Source organism: Staurois parvus, unplaced genomic scaffold (genome assembly GCF_062004578.1).
Source record: "Staurois parvus isolate SC_StPar_1 unplaced genomic scaffold, SC_StPar_1.0 ptg000748l, whole genome shotgun sequence".
NCBI lineage: Eukaryota > Metazoa > Chordata > Amphibia > Anura > Ranidae > Staurois > Staurois parvus.
The window spans coordinates 1,390,451-1,409,144 of NW_028318544.1; the positions used below are offsets into that span (position 1 = coordinate 1,390,451).

Genomic DNA, 18,694 nt, shown 5'->3' on the forward strand with positions numbered 1-18,694 from the left:
AAATTTGGAGGTGAGCATTCAATTTTTTCACGGGGTGGAGTCACGCCTGGCACAATCAGTTCTGTGACATTTTGAAAAAGTTTTGGCACAAGCTAACACAGTGGTGATTACGGGCACTACCAATGGACTTTGTTTATTATCTGGGCATTTTATGGGATTCATTAAATTAGTATAGGTTGTGCCACACCTATTTTGTACACTTGTTTGATGTTGTGAGTCACCCTGAAGGAACTGGCATCAGATGAGGCAGTGGTGTCCACATAGTATCAATTTAAGAACATGTGAACAGTGGACCAAGAACCACTCATGGTTCTTAAAAGAGCAGTGGCTCACACAACCTGAACCACATCCAGAAAAGGGAGAAAATATTCCCTCTGATGAACCAAACCAGACAAAGGGATTTGAGAACAATGCCCTGATTAAGGTGAATGAAAGCGACCACCTTAGTTAAAGCCCGGGCCTTGATACCACCTTGTCCCTATCGGGAAAAAAAAAAAACGGGCTCTTTGCAAGATAAGGCCACCAGTGCAGGCACATACCTTGCAGAAGTGATCTCTACAAGGAAAGCAACCATAAGAATGAGAGGTTTCCCCCCCTCCCACCCACTGGAACAAATTGGATCATGCTTTATTGGGTTTTTTTTTCCTTCATGTGGATCATCTGTGGGTATAGGATTGTGTATTTGAATGCTGTGTGTGTTTTTCTCTGTAGGTTGAACAAGATGGTCTTGTGTCTTTTTTCAGCTAGAGTGAGCACAATGTCTCTAATGGGTTCAAGCTGCAGGAAGAAGAAGATCTGTCCCACTGAGAAGCTCCTGGGGCAAAAGGGCAAAGACTCACACCATATGTAGTAAACATTCCATGACCAATGGTAGACCTTGTGGAAAGTGGACTTCTTAGCATTGTAGGAAATCACAGATTCAAAGATGCCCCTCTGTTTAAGAACCTGGACATTAACAACCATATAGCCAGAGAATGAGAAGTAGTCTGGTAGGGCCCACAGTGCATCTGCTAGAGGTCTTCCTCATTACTACTGGATTGAACCAGCTGGATATGATAATCACCAGATTGCCCTCCATCTCAATCCTGTTGAAAAGGCAAGGGTGACATTGCAGGGGAGCAAGGGCATAGATAAAGTTGTACTAGTCCCCTGGAGCCATCAGAGCAGGGGTGGCTAACCTGTGGCTCTCCAGCTGTTGTGGAACTACATTTCCCATGAGGCATTGCAAAGATGGGAAGTTACTGACTTGCAGAGGCATGATGGAACTTGTAGTCCTGCAGCAGCTGGAGAGCCGCAGGTTGGCCACCCCTGCATCAGAGCATGCACTGCTTCTGCCAGTGGATCTCTGCACCTGGCTACAAACCTGTCCAGTTTGTTGTTGAGGCCAGGAGGTCCACATCTGGTGGCCCCACCTGTGACACAGGTCTTGGAAAACGTTCAGGTGTAAATAGCACTCTCTTAGGTTCAGGAGCTGCAGACTGAATAAGTCTGCCTGCCAGTTGTTCACACCTAGAATGTACACAGCTGATAATGCTGGAACAAGAAGTTCTGCCCAGGAGAGGATACAATCTACCTCTCTTGCAACAGGGAGGCTTCTGATTCCTCCCTGATGACTGATGTACACCACCTCCGTAGAGCCTGACTGAATCCAGCATTCTGTCCACAAAAATGCAGAGTGCTGTGAGCTCAAAACAGGCTGTGTGAGATTCTGGCAGATCACCAGATATTTTTCTGTACTTGCATGGTTAAATAAAACATGAGGAAATTGTGTGTATACGGTAGAGCTGTACTGTATATGTTCTTTTTTTTTCATCCTTACATATGCTTTAACTCCTTCATGCTCAACCCATTGTAACAATGACAGCCGAGCAGAAACCCTATTATCCGGGGAGGACATCATTTGATGTTGATGACAGATTACTACACCTGCCAGTGTCATGTGATCGCTGTCACCAATCACAGCAAATCACATTACAGATGTAAACAATGAATGGCTTCCTTTTATGCCATTCATTGCTTACAACTCTGCTGCCAGCTGTGATTGGTCACAGTAATCACATGTATACGATGGGCCAATCACATCTCATCTGTAGCATGTGATCAACTATGGCCAATCACAGCTGATCACAACAAAAACTACTGAATTAATCAGTTTCATTCAGTAAAAATGCTTGCTTACACCAATGAAATTTGTTTGTATAAGCAACCATAATGTGTAAAAAAAAAAGAAAAAAAATCCTGAGCACTTGCCCAGAGCAGTACAATGTTACTATGGTAACATTTACAAAAACAAAAAATGTAGCACTAATTCTTACCACTATTGCACAAACTATAATGATAAATTAATAAAAGTCCTCAAAACAGTCCATAAATGTGTTCGATGAAAATCATATCTTCAAAAAGTATTGTGCCGCCAACAAGAAGAAAAAAAAGAAAGAATCCTCCACCATCACCATTCACAGCCTCTTACCGGAGAATATGACCATAGATCATGCGGTCAAAAACAGCAAATACGGAATATCAATGGACATATTGGATCCTTAATCTTCTCCCCTAAAAAGGCAGTTCCACCACTAGTAACTTGATAATGATCCAGTATTACACCTCAAAGATAATGGGATATGTATAAAGAGAACAAAAATTCCTCATAATGTAGTATTTAACCCCTTCACGCCTAAGGGTAAAACAAATCTTAAGAGCCTAAGTAAAATGTTACAACTTTAACATGTGTCAGTAAAACCATACATATCATCACAGCTTTTTATACTAGCGAATAAATGCTTCTCTGGATTGAACAAAGCTTTCCATGTAGCACGGGAGTCCTTATTAGGAATTCAAGCACCCACCTGAGAGGAAGAAGAATTTTGCTCTGCACCCTTGAAGAAAGGAAAGGCCAACCCACAGTGACCAGATCCATCTCTTCTTGACCGAGGATCCATGAGCTTTTGATATATACTGCTTATATATATCCGCCTTCTGGTGAGTGCGCATTTCTGCTACTTCCTTACGGATCACCATTGTGGATTTTCATCTGTCACCTGGCACATTTATATGAACTGGACTTACAGTGGACAATTTTAGATTTATTAATTAGCGCTGCACTTTAATTCATATTATTCTGTATAAGTATTTATTGGTTACTTAGCGTGCTTAGCTGCTTCTTAGGATCAGTGCTCACTTTTTTCATTTTCTATATCATCTACTTTGTATGTCCAGGTGAATTATACCTTGTTTTTCTTTCAGGACAAATTGGGCTTTCATTTGGTGGTAAATGGTAATGGATATCTCCTGATTTTTTTTTTTTTTTACTATCAAAGGAAAACTGGGCAAAAATAAAAAAAAAAAATCATTTTTTAAATTTAGCTTTGTGTTTCTTGTTACCACCATAACCTACCACCAAAGAACAACCCAAAATAAAATTTCCAGCTCTTAACGATCGCAGCGATACCATATATGTTATTTGTTCCTGCACTACAGCCCAGAAACAATAGTGCACATTTTTTTTTTTTTTTTACATAAAACACAGGCACTGATACCAATTTAAAAAAATTAAAAATCCTGACTTTTGACCTTGACCCAAACACTAACCCTGGCATTGAACTAGATCTAACCTTGATCTAGGTATTTTATTCTTTGTTAAAAATAAAAAAAGATAAATATTAAAAAAAGGTTTTTTTTTCTCTCTGCAAGGAGATAGATACAATGTAACTCTCCTCAATTCAGAAAGAAAAAAAAACAAGGGGGCGGGCTCAACAGTGACCAACCACTGTGATAGCTAATCAGAGCCTATCACAGCAATCATGGGAGTCCCGGAACCCGATCGTTAGAACAGGACCTGGGGCTGTCAGTGACACCCCTATCTTTGTGCAGGGAGATCGCTGTGCGGCGCGCTCTCAGCACAAAGTCAGTTATGCAAATATGCGGCCCCACGGAAAAAAGCCCAGTTCTGTAAGGGGTTAAAATGATCTGGAATTTAATAAAAGTATTGCACTTACAAACATATGAAATCAGCATGTGAGACCATAAAAGTTTCAAACCAACAAAATGGCTGTGGTGTGTGGATTGAGCACGTCATAAGCTGTAGCTCCACCCTACGTGTTTAGTCACAAGCAGACATTGTCAGAGATGTGGCCTACGACGCCCATCACGCTATAGTCACAGGGCGGAAACGAGCCCATGACACTTGCCCTTCAGGAACCGGAACAAAAGATGGATAGCCAGACCGGATATCATAGCGACACCATAGAAAAAAAGCCTATATAGCTTGCGCTCCACAGGCTGGAATTACGAGGGTATAAGTGAACCATGTGTCAAAACAACAACACGAAATAAAACAAAGGCCAAACCAAGAATAACATAAAATAAATACAACAAACTGCACAGCGACATCTTGTGGTTGGAAACCAATAAACGCATGAAATAAATACAAAATATGTAGATTAACAGATGACAATAAATAGTCTCAACACATCAAAAGGTGGCCGGAACCTAACATAATCCAATAAAAAATGGAAAAATAATCAATACATCATAAACAAACAAAAATTATAAAATGATCATAATCCTATGATCTCACAAAAAATATGTTCAACTATTGTTAATGAAAGCATTAACGTCCCATTCGATATTCTATAAATCCATTGGTTTTTAATTTAGAAATGTCCCTCCTGGTATGACTCCCACGCCAGTTGGGGGTAAACCTATCAATGCCCGAAAAAAGTGTACCATGAGGATTTTTTCCATGATGCAACGCACTGTGATGCGGGAAACCTTTACGTATATTAGCGGTGTTCTTTGATCATAGTTTGCATTGTACGAGAACATAAAAAACATATCGGTAATATATGTAAAGGTTTTCTGAATCACAGAGCATCCAAGCATTATGCGTTGCATCATGGAAAAAGTCCTAATGGTACACTTTTTTGGGATATTGACAGGTTTACCCCCAACTGGCGTGGGATTCATACCAGGAGGGAGATTTCCAAATTAGAAACCCGATGGATTTATACATTAAAAACATATATCCCATTTGGTTTAAATATCGAATGGGATGTTAATGCTTTCATTAATGATAGCTGAACGTATTTTTAGTGAGATCATAGGATTATGATCATTTTATATTTTTTATGATGTATTGATTATTTCTCTTTTTTTTATGGATTATGTTAGGTTTTAGCCCACCTTTTGATGAGTCTAGACTATTTAATGTCATCTGTTAATTTACATATTTTGTATTTATTTCATGTGTTTATCTATTGTATTCTAACCACAAGATCTCACTGTGCAGTTTGTTGTATTTATTTTATATTTTTTTCCCAACTACTAGATGGCTCATAGAGCCAGAGAATGTATAGGAACTTATTGTTTGATATACCTTTACGGTTTTTAACCACTAGTTGGTATGCTGAGCCTTAATGTTTAACATAGTATTTTTTAGGCGATTTTTATAATTCTTTATAGTTTGTTATTCTTGTTTTGCTCTTTATTTTGTGTTGTCATTTTGACACATGGTTATACCCTCGGAATTCCAGCCTGTGGAGCGCAAGCTTTATAGGCTCTTTTCTATGGTATCGTTATGACATCCGGTCTGGCTATCCATCTATTGTTCCAGTTTGTGAAGCGCAAGGGTCACAGGCTTGTTTACGCCCTGTAACTATTTATAGCTTGATGGGCGTCATAGGCCACGCCCTGATGTCTGCTTGTGATTAAACGCGTAGGACGGAGCTATGGCTTATGACATCATCATGCCACGCACCCATTTTGTTGGTTGGAAACTTTTATGATCTCACATGCTGATTTCATCATATGTTTGTAAGTGCAATACTTTTATTAAATTCTGGATCATTTTAAATACTACACTATGAGGAGTTTATGTTCTCTTTGTACACATCCCATTATCTTTGAGGTGTAATACTGGATCACTATCATTGAGTTACTAGTGGTGGAACTGCCTTTGTGGTTGAGAAGATTAAGGATCCAATATGTCCATTGATATTCCATATTTGCGGTTTTTGACTGCATGATCTGTGGTCATATTCTCCGGTAAGAGGCTGTGAATGGTGATGGTGGAGGATTTTCTTTTTTCTTCTCGGCGGCACAATACTTTTTGAAGATATGATTTTCATCTAACACATTTATGGACTGTTTTGTGGACTTTTATTAATTTGTCATTATATTTTGTGCAATAGTGGTATGAATTAGCGCTACATTTTTTGTTTTTTGTAATTGTTTTGTATATTGCCTGCATTTTGGTGTTGGGTGCTTTTTCACCACACATAGTACATTTAGCGCAGGTACACTATATTATTACTATGGTAACATTGTATTGCTCTGATCACAGGAGTAGAAAAAAAAAAATGTAATAACATTATTTATTTATTTTTTACATACTGTTGCCAGTCAGTGCCCCTGATCACCACCACACCAGATATATGATGATGCTGTACTGCATGACAGTACTGGTGACAGTATGTAAACAAAAAAGTTAATTTTTTTTTTCATTTCTTAGTTTTCCACAAAATTATGACAAAAATTACAACTTCAAAAAACTCACAATGCCTCTTACTAAATACCTCAGACTGTCTACTTTCCAAAAAGCAGTAATTGTGGGGGTATTTGTACTATCCTGGCATTTTTGGTCCTCAAGAAGCGAGAGCAGTCGTCAGTACACCAGGATTTATCAATTTTATAGATATATACCATAGTTTATGGACTCTATAACTTCCCTACCAACTAAAAAATAAACACTGATTGGGGTTATTTTCACCAAAGACATGTAGCAGAATACATTTTGGCCTAAATTTGTGTAGAAAGATTATTTATTTGCAAAATGTTATAACAGAAACAAAAAACGTATTTTTTCCAACAGTTTCGGTATTTGTTTGTTTATAGCGCAAAAATAAAACAAAAAGTAGCAATTAAATACTACCAAAAGAAATCTCTATTTGTATGGAAAAAATACAAATTTCATATGGGTACAATGTTGCATGACCGCACAATTGTCATTTAAAGTGCAACAGCGCTGAAAGGTGAAAATTGGCCTGGGCAGGAAGGGGGTAAAAGTGCCCGGTAGGCAAGTGGATAAATACTTGTTCAGTGTCAGTGGTCTAAAATTTAAAACACTAGAATATTTTGACCATCATAACATTGATTTAATGGTCACCCAAAACAGTTACATTCCCAGCATGCCATGAATGACATCTGTCACAAGTGCTTTTGCACTACCAAGCCATCAAATAACTGGTGTCATAACTGATCACATGTGCAGCACCATGCCAACGGGCAGCTTCCTTGGCTGTAAAGGAGAGGAAAATTTTGTTCCAATTTAACAGTATCAGATTCACGGTCTCCTGTTTCCAGCCATAACTACTACCTCCCACAGCCCAACTAAGCGTGCACTTCCTGAAATCCAAGAAAGCCATCGGGTATCTATTTAGACCCTTGACCTCTGATCCCCTACAGTAAGTTCACCGTCACTAAGGGATTTGTTTAGGGACAGTAATGAAAAAAAAATTCTATTAAAAAAAAACCCAGTTCTGAACATTTAGGAAACTATCATGGTATGTAAAAAACTAGACCTACCTTCTATAGGTCCGGAACTTTCAGAAAATATACGGTTAGGGGAGGACGTTTTTTTTTTTTCAAACTTTCAAGGCTGCAACATGCAAGTGCAAAATAGCAAATTTGTCTGTCCAAAAACAGTCACTTGGATCAAAACTGCAGCATTCTACAGTACTAAAATAGGAAACCAGAATCACAGCAATGCAAAAGAATAACTTTATATGAGGTAAAAAAAAAATATCTGCCTAGTGTTTTGATTTCAGCTTTTCAGAAGGAAAGAACTGGTTATGGGTCAGAAGACATTCGCATGCTCAAATTCTTTCTCCCTGATACACAAGAAGGGCATCAGGACTCTGTCTTGGTTTGCAATGATGAAAGAATTCAAAAACTTTATTGACCTATAACCTGATTAGAATAAGCCAGATGAGAACCAATATAGTACAGAAAGTTGTACAGAATTTTACATAGAAAACTTTACAGATCTGTACCATGTACATGTTTTTCCAATAATAATTCTACATCCACCGCAAGAAGGATTACTCAACAAGAAATCGGTTTCTTTGTTTTGTTACCATTGAAGCACAATTCACAGTAGTGATATAGCCCCCTCCCCCCCCCCCCGAAAAAAAAAATTAAGTTTCCCACAGGCCAAACCAAAGCCAGATTTGTTACTTTTAATATATTTAACATTAATTTCTGTACAGAGTAAAATCTACATCAAATGAGGGAGCATTGTTATTATAACAGCAGATGCGACCTAGACTTGGCTACGCTGATTCAAGTCCCAGGTCACCCGAGAGGAAAATCGCTCATTTTATTCAAAGCCCTACTATTATTTTACAGAGAAGTCAATGCAGTATTGTCAGCCTCTGCTTGGAAAATTCAGCAGCAGTAACATCAGGGCTAAAATAGAGTATTAAAGAAAACTAAAAAAATATTTATTCTTTCAAATCTCAAAAAAACCTAGTGCATTCCATAAATGATAAAATAATGGGATCTGCAGCAAATCAGTGAGGGAATGAGGAAATCAAATATCGCAGGAAGATCGGCATATAGTGTTTTATCTTTTATATTACAGACCTGCACATCTGTACATGTTTTACTCCACAGATGTCTAAAAGTTCTTTGATTAACAGAGTGCAACATAAAATAGCAACATCTGATTTCTTGTACTCTTCTCAGTGGTATGGGCTTAATTCTTCCATCGTAAAGGATTAGTAAGGAGAGACGAATTCGGCCATTCAGCCCCTTTATAGATTAGGGTTTTCTCAAGTTCTATATGGCGTGAATGGGTTTCATGTTCTCCCCTTATCTGCTGTACTATATACAGCAGTTCGGGCTCTGGACAAAGACAATCCAGCTCTGTGCTAGAAATGATCCAGTAAGGGGACAGTGTCTACTACAAGACAGTCTGGAGTGTAATGAAGCATCATATTCAGCAGCTGTACCATTAAAATCACAATAGAAAATTGTTTCAGGTTCAGAGGTTATCTTCATGGGCGTTCTTCTGTCTTTCGGCTCCTTGGAACGGTACCTCAGTAAGCTCCATGTTTTGTCCTGATCTGTCTTGGTCCTGATCTGGGGGTAGGGAGATTTTAAAAACAAGCCCAATTCGGTGGAAAAACCTTCTGAGGATTGCACGCAGTTCCGGGATCAAGTCAAACTGAATGGTTTCACACAGCAAGGGGTAATAGCAGGAGGCATGAGCTTTAAACTGCAAGTAAAAGGAAAATGCAACCATTAGTATGTTCAGTTATATTTTTAGATCTGTGAGTTTTTCACCTTTTGTACATTGTTTTGAAGTATAACAGTTGCTTGAGTCAGTAATTTTCAGACAAGTGACAATCTTGTCTTCATACACACATACAACATCTGCTATACAACTCTTGCAGACTATTATTATTGGACTATTTACAAAATCTTGTCTAAATCACCATTTCTTTTCCTGAGATAACCTGGTGCTGAAGGTGACTGCTCTCTATACGAGATGCTTTGTCAAGCCGAGTGTTTCTGGTCATACATGAGATAGACCATTCAAATATGTAAAAGACAAAGTTGGACTCTGCTTCAGTGTCTGACAACTGGAGTGTGGTACGATTTTTTGTGTTTTGTTTTATATTTTTAATTTTGTCCGTGTTAATAAAGATGTTTTCATGCGCCATTGATCACCTTCTCCTTTGTTTGAATTATTTTTCTCAAGTATATACAAATTCCCCATTCCCGTTGAGTCAACAACTAGTCCTTTTTCTGGTAGTTTCTCATTGGCTTGGTGTCTAGGGACTCCCGGATTACATATTTTTGTTAGATCATATTTCTAAGTACCTTGAGGCTTCTTTTTGGAAGTACTGGCAGAGCTAAGGATGTTTTGTCCCAAACCAATAGGATACTAAGATGCAGAGCCGTGAAGTGAAACTGGGCAGTGGGGATTGCATCAGAGACAGATACCATCTTCTTAGAGTCTTTATGTAGGCCTGAATTGAGGGACATCCCAACCACCTCCAGGACTGTACCTGGGCTCAGAGAGACAGGAATTTCTTCTGCGGAAGCGGTACCTTCACCCATGCTGTGCTGAGTACTAGGCTTAAGTAATCTAGACATCATGCAGACTTCTGAAGGTTCAGTACCCAGCAGAACCTTTCCAGGATTTGTTCCGCTTTGGACATTTGATGTTACTTTCTGAGCTGATTACTCCCTTAGGAGCAGGTCCTCCAGGTACCCTACAATGGGGATAATATTTGGCTTTCAACAACACCCGAAATTAAACAGAACTACTTGGACCCTTTGGGGAGACATTGCGAAGTGAACTTTGTAGGAGGTTCTCCCTACCTGAGTTTTTTGGAGCCTTCCCCCTACCTCTCTGCCTGCACAAGGTCATAGCTTGCTGAGGTTTAAAAATGCCTGTGAATCCCAGACTGAGAGGAGAGTTTGTCTAAGCCAGAGACGCCTAGATGTGGCAGTTATCCCCAGAATACAAGTGTCCAAATACTTGTTGTACCTGATGATGTGAAAGCAATGTTTGCTGCTGTGCAGGGCTTGGTGGCAGAATAGTACTGAGCAGATTGAAGCCTGCTTTGGTGCACAGCATCCCCACACTGTGAAGGCTCGCAAGGCTGTAAAATGCATCTTAGCTGACCAGTGAAAATCGCACCCACACATAATGACATGATGGACCACTCCTTTTATTCCCCACCACTGGAATCTGTCATCTCATTGAGAAATTGCCTACTCTAACATCCAGGGTCTGGGTACTGTCCTTCTTGGCCATAGCGACAAGATAAAGCCCAACTCTGCCCCACCAGGGGTGTAATGAACAGCTCAGAAGTTATAGAAACGGAGAACCCAAAAGAGATCTTCAGAGAGATCCAGGGAGGCGCATACCTCACCTAAGAACATGGGTTAAAAACTCAACTAGGAGTGGTTATGCCTGGGCAAGGATTCCTGAAGGTGACTGCATTAACCAAATAGTCAAGATTATTAACTTCTCTGTGACTTGTGATGTGTGATTAAGAAACAATATTTTCTTCTTTTTCTATTTTTATTATATAGGGGTATAATATAGCTTGCTAAAAACCCTTCAGGAAATTTGCTGTATTCATAAAACACATGTGCTATCTGGATTGGCCCACAAGTCAAGTGCCAGTCAACCACAATTTTATCAATGATTCCTTGGGAGAGACTTGCTTCACTTTCTGTTTTAACATTCGCTGCCAACATCCAGCAAATGAGGACTTTAGTCTAAAATGTTCAAGCCGGAATTTGCCTGGCAGTCTAGTTATATACTCTATGTCAACTATTCAACATGTAAAATAAAATAACTACAGGAAGGAAAAACCACCAAAAGTAAAGCCTGTTTGTCCCCAAAACAGTATGCATCACTTGGACATCAGAAGTATGTATATAGAAATTATTACTCAATAGGCCTATAGCTGAACTGTAAGAATGGCTCTGGATATCACTCTTGACTCAACAAGGTAAGAATTCATTGATAGTACTTACTCGCTCATCGCTGATTTTCAGGACCTTAGTAAGAAACAGTAGTAGAAGGTTTGTCCAGGCCTCTCGGTGACTTTCTGATGTAAGTGTTAAAAAGTAACTCAAAGCTTCACTACAAACACTGAAAAATAAGCAGAAAATCTGTCATGTAATCATGTCCTGTAAAATGCTATTACTATTCTCAAAGGGATTAATGTAGAAATATGTGAAGGCGCTGCCTATTTTTCATTAATTTGTAAACTCAGCAACAGGCCCCCAAAATTGTTCGACTTATGTTAGAGCACATATATAGCTTTTTTTAAAAATCCATTTTCTTTGTTATAACAAAAAATATTTTTTTTAAATAAATGTATTATTTTAGCTAAGCATATCCAAAATTTTACATATGAATATTTCAGACGTACTGCCTCCAGGCAACAGGTGGAGCTCCTTTTTATAATTTCCAGGCTAAGCTTAACTGTTTGCTGAAAAAAAAATTTACATACCTGTAAATTCCATATGTTGGAGCAATAATACAATACAGCCAACCAGAAGTAACAGGCCCACAGAAAAAAACAAGAGGGGTGAATTGACCAAAACAAACGTCACAGTAGAAGCACCTTGCTACTTAATCAAGAGACTCAAAAGCCATCTAGTAAGCAATGGTTTGGGAGAAACGTGAAACATAATGAAGCCAGTAGCTCCGATCCAAGGAGAAGTATAAATGGTAGGCGCTGTGTAGACCCCAGATCCTGACATCAACAGAAGAATGGGCTCAGACCTGGAAAGAGGGACTCAATCTCAGAGAGCAGATGCCCTGTAAAAAGGGGGCAAAATGACCACCCAGCCAGGTGGAAGGAGAGGGAGGATGCCAGGAGTAAAGGAATTAGGAGAAAAAGGGCCAGGTTCTAAGGGAGGCATGGCACATAGCCAAACGTCAAGCCTGACCCTTAAAGTGGTTCTAAAGGCTCAAGGATTTTTACCTTCATGCATTCTATGCATGAAGGTAAAAACCTTTCTGTGTGCAGCACCACCCCAAGCCCCCTAATACTCACCTAAGCCCCCTCTTGATCCAGTGATGTGCACTGAAGTCTCTGCTATCTCGGGACTCCCTCTTCTCATTGGCTGATACAGAAGCTGCAACCACTGATGTCAATCACAGCCAGTGAGACAATGAGAAAAGAGAGGGAGTGAGGCCTAGCCGTGGCTCTGTGTGGGAATGGACACATGGTGCAGGAGGTGCCCCCCTAACAAGCTGCTTGCTGTGGGGGCACCCGACAGGAGGGAGGGGCCAGAAGAGCCTGCAGGGGACCCGAGAAGAGGAGGATACGGGCTGCTCTGTGCAAAACCACTGCACACAGCAGGTAAGTATAGATATGTTTGTTATTTTTTTTTCTTTAAAAAAAATAAACCTTTAGAATCACTTTAACCCCTAATGGGAACGAAAAAAATAAAATAAATAAAAGTGGTCCATGGACAATGAAAAGCATCATCAGAGCAAGGAGGAAACCAGATTTCAGGCTAAATTAACAAAAAACAGAATGGTGTAATGGTACCATGTCAGCCTCTATCTTGTCTAATAAAGATCTTTAAACCACAAACAAAAATAATTTTCCATGCATGAATAAAATTGTCCCATGTAAAACACAGACTCTTTGTGTCTTTCCTAATTTTTCTGGAAAGCTGACAGATCACATTCTCCATGATGTCTACACAGAATAGTAGGGCTGAGGGCATAATTTGTAACTCTGAAGACAGATTGGAATTGTCTATATCAGTAGACAACTCATCATAGATTTCTCCAGCTCAGGTAGCCATAGTATGGGTAACTGCTAAGGGAAAATGGCTGGCTCTAGGGTAGGGCTTACCAACACAAAGGAGGATTTCAGAGTCTTCAAACGCCTATTCACTTTAAAGGAGACTTTAAAGGAGGGGGTATGTACAACAGAAACGGTAGACTGAGCATGCACTGCAAGAATGACCAGGTCCACAGTGGGGACAGACCATTTTTTGTTGAATTCTGCATTCACAGGATACAAGACAGTTGTCAGGAGGGAGAAGCAACCTCTCTCAGTTTGACCAATCATTGTATAAGGCCAAACATGCCTGATCAAAAGTAAGAAAGGGCTTTCTATAGAAGGCCCTCTTTAACTGCATTTTTGAACATATGGGGGCTGTGCAGTACTAGATGTATCCGTTCAGTGACTAGTATGCACTGCTTCAATCAGTGAGTCCACAATAGTCAACATATGGCATGAGGGTAGGGAAGCAACTTTTGTAAACTGTGGTGGTGAAAATTTTTTACTTCATTTTTGAACAGAATGTCTGCATCCCCCCTTGGTTTCTTCCACAGTGAGTGTGTCAGGCAAATCTAGTTTTAGGCCAGGAATTTAGTCAGGGGAAGTTGAGAAGGAAGACCAATTGTGGATCATAGCAACAGCTGAGTCCAGAAGTGGCAATAACTTCTAGAATAGGTCAGACATAGTAGCGGTAAATTCTGCCTTAGTCAGACAGGGCATGTTGCATGCCTGTAAGGGAACACAAGTCAGATTGCTACAGCAGGTTGCTCCAGAACAAGAGGACCATTATCTACTTGCGAAGAACTTGGGAGTCTCCTCAGGGCCCGCGGCAGATTGACCGTAGTCTCTCTCGTTCCTGCTCCCAAAGCCTGTAATCTTCCACTGCCAAGTGAGGGTCTTCCCCTGCAGGGTACTCCTGGAAAGGACGTAGATTAAGAGTGTGCAGTGTGCCTAGTATGTGGGAGTCGGGCAACCCATAGGCTAACCAAGTTCAGATGGCTGTGTCTCTGTGAAATCCAGCAACAGGTGGAGTGGCAAATAATCACCTTTCATTATCAGTAGAAAAAATGACAGCTGGAAGTGCACAGCTAGGAGTCTTAGAAACACTACTTCACTAGCTGTAGAGTAAATTTCCCATTGGGAGGTGGCAAAAAGACCACCAAGTTAGAATTGGTAAACACTATACAGTACCTTGAAAAAGTGTTTCAACTTTTTTCACAAATTATGTGCTACTTTGTGTTGGTCTATCACATAAAATCCCAATAAAATACATTTACATTTCTGGTTGTAACATGACAAACTGTGGAAAATTTCAAGGGGTATGAAAACTTTTTCAAGGCAGTGTAATAACGTTACCTATTAAGCCAAACTGGGAGGCAACATTAGGGAAAAGCACTAAGGGCTCATTTACACTTGCTTCAGCTTTAACACACATTAAAGTGCCTACTGCTTCAACATGCTTTTTTTGATGAGTTTTTGATGCTTCTGTGATGCTTCTATTTGTTTTAAAGGGAAACAGTAGAACCCCTGCTCAGTAGTACCCCCATTCAGCAGATCCCCAGCGCCATAGTAACCCTGTTCAGCATTGGTACCCTCATTCAGCAGATCCCCAGCCTATTGGTACACTCACTCAGCAAATCCCCTGCTCAGTAATACAAGCAGGTCTATTTTTGCCTCACTCAGTAGTAACCCCCTGCCCTGTTTATCCAAACACTCAATAATAACCCTCACAGCTCTGTTGATCCCCTGCTCAGTAGTAACCCTCAGCTCTGCTGATCCCTCGCTCAGTAGTAACCCTCAGCTCTGCTGATCCCCTGCTCAGTAGTAACTCTCAGCTCTGCTGATCCCTCGCTCAGTAGTAACTCCCAGGTCTGCTGATCCTCTGCTGCTCACTAGTAACTCCCAGCTCTGCTGATCACCCGGTCTGTAGTAACCCCGAGCTCTGCTGATTCCCCATTCGGTAGTACCCCCATCTCTGCTGATCCTTCCCTCTCTCTGGTCCCTGCTCACCCCCTGCTTTATTGCTCCCATGCACCACATATGACATTACTGGTTTCTCCTGCTCTGGTCTGTGAGATCTGCCAATCCTTTGCTGCTCAGTCCTCCTTCTGGTCCCTGCTCACGTTCCGCTATAGTATTCCCATGTTGCACACCATATGTGCCTTCTGCTAGTTGCTCCGCTCCAGTCCAGACCTTCCTGCTGCTCCACGGTGCATACCAGAACTAACATTTGCACAAAATACTTCCAGAATATTTAATAAAGCTTGACAGATACCCTGTATGTGTTGATTTTCTATTTTTTTTTTTTTAGAGGGAACCATTAGAATCCCAGCTCAGTAGAACACCTATTCAGCAGATCCCCAGTTCCATAGTTCCCCTGTTCAGCATTGGTACCTTCATTCAACATATTCCAAGCTTATTGGTACCCTCATTCAGCAGATCCCCTGCTGAGTAGTACGTCCAGCTCTGTTTGTGCCCTGCTCAGTAGTGCCCCCCAGCTTTGTTGATCCCCAGTGCAGTAGTAACCCCCTGCTCTGCTGATCCCCCACTCAGTAGTAACCCTCAGCTCTGCTGATCCGCTGGTCAGTAGTAACCCCCAGTTCTGCTGATCCCCCGCTCAGTAGTAACCCCCAGCTCTGCTAATCCCCCGCTCAGTAGTAACCCCCAGCTCTGCTGATCCTCTGCTGCTCAGTAGTAACCCCCAGTTCTGCTGATCCTCTGCTGCTCAGCAGTAACCCCCAGTTCTGCTGATCCTCTGCTGCTCAGCAGTAACCCCCAGTTCTGTTGATCCCCCGCTCAGTAGTAACCCCTAGTTCTGCTGATTCTCATGTAGCACACCATGTGTGCCTTCTGCTAGGTACTATGCTCCAGTCCAGATCTTCCTGCTGCTCCATGTTGCACACCAGATGTAACCTCTGCATCAGACACTTCCAGAATATAAACACATGAGCTTGAAGTGACTGTTGATTGCATCTTTCTGGTTCGCTTGTTGGTCTCCCAGTGCATCCTGGGATATCTTATACCTGCAATACCTCCAAAAAAAAAGCAAAGCTAAAGCTGAATAATTCCCTCTCAAAAGCTGCAGGTGCTGTAAGCGAGCTTCCTCATCGCCTTCTATGGAGGCTTTGAAGCACCATGAAAGCGACATGGATAATTTATAAAGTGAAGCATGCACAACATGTGAACAGGACTGTAAGTTAACTATTTTATTTAGAGAGGGGCTATGACTGGCATTCAGAGTGCTTTAAAAAAGTGTGTCCAATGCAACATTTTGAAGTGTAGATGAGCCCCAAGAGTGCAATTCCCCGCACACCTGTGCCCTATGAACCTCTTGTGTGGATAGCATTGAGGTGTTTCTTGTGTACCACAGAGGCATCAAGACACGTAAGCCAGGAACTGGTGTGTATAAGGGTATGGGGAAACCTTTATTACCTTGTTCATGGTGACACAAATGACACTAACATGGAGATCGGAGTGGATACCGACCCTCGCCTGCACTGTATAATGCTACATTTTATTGTGCAGGCCAGTGTGAACCAAGCCTTACAGTTTATCTTTGATAGATTCTAGCAATTTTATCTTGTTAAGTTGGCACACATCACAACTCATCAGCACCTGGATCTTAGCAACTAACCTGCTTATACTGTAAAGAGTCATTCCCTTATTGGCCAAACCAGGCGAAGTGACACTCTGTTGTGGCTTCCCACTCCAGAACAAGACTATGAAGAGAGGAAGGAGCAGAAAATGCTCTTTTTAGCAATCTTGTTGCTGCTGTGTTGCTACCTTACAGAATGGAACTGAAAATTGAATTACACCTCTCCTAAAAATGAAGTGGTGACTGAGTTATGAAAGAACAGTGTTTTAAAAGTAGAACTAAAGACAAAAGGTTTATTTTCCATTTTTTGCCTACTGTGTCCTACTGGGGAGATTTCCATTCACTTCCTGTTCCAAAGCCAAAACAGGAAATGAAAGAACCTTTGACAGTCACCAGGACCACCAAAATTAGTGTACCCATTGGAAGGAAATGCAAACATTTGGGATTTTTCTTCACTTTCACGCTTAGTGATAATGGTAAAGAGCACAAATAGAGAGGGTAAATCTTAAAAGGTGCATGGAAAACAATGAAAATTTGACAAGATTTTCTAATCCCTTTCCACTCTAAGCTAAAAAAAGCTCTGCCAAGGATTGGATGTTAGACAATGACAATGTACAATTCACTCACTTAAGTAACCGATGCTGGACCTCGTCCCAAGCACTCTTCCGACTCTCATCCATGTACATGCGGAACAGAATCCGCAACCCACAAGCCAGGCTGCTTGTCTCCTGCTTCAAGAGGTTTGGCTTGGATTTGCCTTTAAAACCTTAACAAAAATAGTATATGATCAACTAGTTTATGCATTTAACAAGAAGTGTTGTCTCCCCCTTTTTTAACAGCTAAAATAATTAATAAATAATGCACAGAATGGTAGTACAACTCACAGTAGGTCCAGTACAAAACATCACATGGTAGAAGGCTGTCAATAGTAAGGCAGTTACAAAGGCACATCAGGCATTAAGACCAGGACCATTATAGATGCCATTTGCACACAAGTAAATAATAAATAAGCACCACCAGACAAAGAAGCACGTGCCCCCATAGACAATTAAAATGCTAAATATTCATGTCTGACTGCAATGTACCTTTATTATGAATGTCTACTTATAACTAAATATAAAACAATATATATTACACAGTGCCCAGGTATATGTGTACTACAAAAACAACAGTGCCGTGGTATTTCTGCAAATTAACCATATGAACTTTGTATCCAAGCTCTTCACAAGATGGACATCAGAGGCACTAACCTGCTTTCCATAGTGCCGTTCTCTGCTCATTATTGGAATTAAAAGCTTTTGCAAATCTGTGGGATTCCAGCAAACAATCAAGGAGTTTGAAGAGCTGCTGAGATGTGAGGAAGCGATACATGCCTTGATCTTGAGTGTCAACGTGGACATCAAAATGAACTGCATCCCTCTGTAAAGACAGAAGAGCACAGCTTTATATCAGCAGCTGTCACTCTGCCAACACAACAAAGGAGGCCCATTCAGACACTGCAGGATCACTGCAGGAGGTGGAAGCTAACTAAACCCCCGTTAGTCCATATACATACTGCTACACTTTATAGTTTACAGATGATTCACAAGGAAATTACTGTGTATATTACCATCAGTTTTTGCTATGACTTCACAATTACTGGTCTATATTGTAATGTTTACTTTTTATAAACAGGTGTGTTTATTCTCCCAGTAGGCAATGGCAGCATGATTGCTGAAAACTGATGAGATAAGTACAATTACTTACAAGTAGTATTTATTTTTCCTCA

The 18,694-nt window shown here is 40.6% G+C and overlaps 1 protein-coding gene across 1 annotated transcript in view; it reads right to left on the reverse strand.

The window, feature by feature from the left end:
• Positions 1–7,918: 7,918 nt before the first annotated feature.
• Positions 7,919–18,694, reverse strand: part of ARFGEF1 (ARF guanine nucleotide exchange factor 1) — a 265,875-nt gene continuing 255,099 nt past the window's right edge. Inside the window, exons 36-39 of the mRNA XM_089654279.1 lie at positions 18,177–18,345; positions 17,554–17,692; positions 11,557–11,674; positions 7,919–9,274 (exon numbers count right to left, since the gene is read on the reverse strand). Of these exons, the coding sequence (XP_089510405.1) occupies positions 9,041–9,274; positions 11,557–11,674; positions 17,554–17,692; positions 18,177–18,345 (660 nt within the window). The 3' untranslated portion in view covers positions 7,919–9,040. The remainder of the gene's footprint in view (positions 9,275–11,556; positions 11,675–17,553; positions 17,693–18,176; positions 18,346–18,694) is intronic.